The 3,167-nt window shown below is 38.4% G+C and overlaps 1 protein-coding gene across 6 annotated transcripts in view; it reads left to right on the top strand.

Annotated features, from left to right (window-relative positions):
* ARHGEF9 (Cdc42 guanine nucleotide exchange factor 9) overlaps positions 1–3,167 on the top strand; it is a 308,501-nt gene that overhangs the window by 131,500 nt on the left and 173,834 nt on the right. For all 6 annotated transcript variants that reach the window (XM_045297828.1, XM_045297832.1, XM_030887714.2 and 3 more), the window contains one exon: positions 1,929–2,108. In XM_045297828.1, coding sequence (XP_045153763.1) covers positions 1,929–2,108 — 180 coding nt within the window. The remainder of the gene's footprint in view (positions 1–1,928; positions 2,109–3,167) is intronic.

The raw sequence follows: 3,167 nt of genomic DNA, 5'->3' as shown, positions 1-3,167 counted from the left end.
GGAGAAGGGGAGTTGGGAGAAAGGAGCAGGGGGACCAACCCAGGGACAAGGAAACAACAGTGAATTAAAATCAGTGGAAGGAAGGTTGTAGGATGCCTAGTGGAGCTCAATCAAGGGCAATGTAGCAGCAAGGAATTACTAAACCGAAGGAAGGTGGAACATTATGGTAGGACAAGAAGGAACTAAAAAGGAAATGGAGGAAAGAACCAGGCAGCAAAGGACGTTTAGAAAGATTTAAATACAGGCATTTACATATGTAAAATATATATATAAAATGAGAGGGGAATAGAACTATGTACTCATATCTAAAGGTTAAGAATTGAGGTTGCAGATGGACATTGGGCCTCAACTCAAGTACTCCCTTAACACAAGAACACTTTGTTCTAAAATCCGGCATTCTGTGATGCTCACCTTCTCAACACAATCGATGAAGACAAAATGGGTGCATAAGTAAATGTGGTGAAGAAAGATGGTAAGGTTATTTAAAAAGCAAGGTTCTTTCTTGAAAGAAAGAAAAGATCAAATAACCTTTGTTTTCTTCATGGCTGATGTTCTTGATGTCCTCCCGCAGTTCATCAAGTCTTCTGTCAATAATATTAAATGTTTCAAATCTCTCTCGAGATGGTCTTGAAATTCAGATAGTCTCAAGGTCATATTGTGGTTCTCGTAGACTTGTTTGAATTTCTTCAGCTTCAACGCGAAGTTACAGATGAGCAATTGATGATCTGTTCCACATTTAGCTGCTGGCCTAACCTTAGCTGCTGACATTGAGCTTCTCCAGTATCTACACGTATTCCCATAGATGTAGTCCATTTGATTTCTGTGTATTCTATTTGGAGAAGTCCATGTGTATAGTCGTCACTTGTGTTGCTGAAAAATGTATTTGCTATAAACAAGTTGTTAGTCTGGTAAAATTTTGTCATGTAATCTCTAGCTTCATTTCCATCACCAACACCTTATTTTCCAACTATTGTTCTTTCTGCTTTGTTTCTAATTTTTGCATTCTAAATGCCAATAATTATCAATGCATCTTGATTGCACATTTGATCAGTGTCAGACTGAAGATATCTGTAGAATTATTCAATTTCTTCATCACTAGCTTTTGTGGTTGGTGCATACATTTGAATAACACTTATTCTTACTGTATTTCCTTGAAGATGGATAGATATATTCCTATCAAAGGCAACATTGTATTGCAAAATAGATCTTGAAATGTCCGTTTTAATGATGAATGCAACTCCATTCCTCTTGATTGTGTAATTCCCAACATAGTAAATCATATGGCCAATACTAGTCCATTTCAGTTCACTAATGCCTAGGATATCTATCTTTATGGGTTCCATTTCATTTTTTAATGACTTCAAATTTGCCTTGATTCATATATTGTACATTCCTAGTTCTGATTATTAGTAGATTTTTGCAACTGCTGCTTTTTACCTCTGTCAGCAAGGGAACTTCCCAGAGGCTCCACTCCCATAGGTTTTACTTCATTCACATCACCATGGTTGACTCTACTTTTAGAAAGCAGCTCATTAGTCACATTTCAGGTGATTTCCTATCCAAAGTGCCCATTTTCTGTCACTATTCCCACAATGCTCTGCTTCCATTCATTAGGCTTTCAGTATCTGACAATGTTTACGTGTTATTCATAAGGCTTGCAGCAGCTATTTCCTCCAAAGTGGAAAACTGCCTCCTTCTTCATAGTCTGTTCACAGTGTGGAAGCTCTGCTGAAACCTGTTCACTTTGGATGACCCTGCTTGCGTTTGAAATATCAGTGATGTAGCTGTCCACATCACAGCAACACACAGGCAACCACAGTGTGACCTATCGACATATATGAGATGGTTTAAATCCTTAGGAACTAGTAGAGGTCTCTGGCAGGGTTAGTTGGGGATATCCTCATCCTGGTCTTTTCCTTTGTCTACAGGGATACCTGAAACAATGCCGTAAGAGGAGAGACATGTTCAGTGATGAGCAATTAAAGGTGATCTTTGGGAACATTGAAGACATCTACCGGTTTCAGATGGGATTTGTGAGAGACCTGGAGAAACAATACAACAATGATGACCCCCATCTCAGTGAGATAGGACCTTGTTTCCTGGAGCATGTAAGTACCGTCCCATTTGCAAAGAGGTCTGAGGGTGATTATTAAGAATTGGAAGAAAGTCTGATCTGTCTGGCCCTGCTCAACTGCTTTGTCCTATAGTGAGAGATACATTTCTCTCTTGTCCTGACTTTCACCTCCTTTTCAGGATACAAAGACTTGGGAAGGTGCCGTGATTCAGAGATGCTCTTTGCTATACCATTCCCCTCTCCTTCTAAACAATTACTAGTAGGACTGGGTTTGGTTTCCATGGGACCAGGTTATTTGTTAGGGACATTGAACATATTCAGTGCGTGGAGAATTCAGGAATCAGAAAAAATAAGATGTACAAGGGTCAGAAAAAGGTTGGGCCCCTGAAAGGCTTTAAGGGAGAACATTGGGGAAAGGGAAGTTAGGAAAAGTGGCCCTGCAATTTCACTTAGAAATAAGAAAGTGACTTTTTGAATCCCACATCTGTCACTGCATTTCTGGGTAACTTTGAGTAAGCTCCTTGCTCCCTTTGGAATTAAATTTCCTCATCTAGAAAATGAGAAGTTTTCACTAGAGGAGATTTATGGTTCCGTAATATCTTTTGGATCTCATTCACAGGTAAACTATTTGCTTTGACCACCTCCTTTCTAATGAAGAGTCAAAATTTACTAAATGCATGGCCTAGAAGCTTCATTCCTGAATATGTACTCTAAAAATTTGATATTGGTCGATTTCAGAAAGTCTGTTAATTGCATGGTAGTGTTGTTTGTAGTGTAGTGTAGTTAGATAAAACTTAGCTATTTATCACCAGGATGAAAACTTATAAATATATGGTGGATGCTATAGCAAGTTCTATAGCAAGAAGCAGTATGATACATGTATGTGCCCTTTAACAACATGTATATCTATCACAAATATAGGATTGATGGGGGAAAGTAAAATACTTAACAATAGTTCTCAATTGAGAACTATTGGGTGAGCATAGTAGTCTTTTTTTTAAGTCATTTTATTAGGGGCTCATGCAACTCTTATCACAATCCATACACACATCAATTGTGTAAAGCACATTTGTACATTCATTGCCCTCATCAT

Source organism: Echinops telfairi, unplaced genomic scaffold, assembly GCF_000313985.2.
Source record: "Echinops telfairi isolate 266 unplaced genomic scaffold, ASM31398v2 ScPeMD7_7423;HRSCAF=8461, whole genome shotgun sequence".
NCBI classification, from domain to species: domain Eukaryota; kingdom Metazoa; phylum Chordata; class Mammalia; order Afrosoricida; family Tenrecidae; genus Echinops; species Echinops telfairi.
Note: the sequence above shows the minus strand (reverse complement) of the source record. Positions and strands in the feature narration are given on the sequence as shown.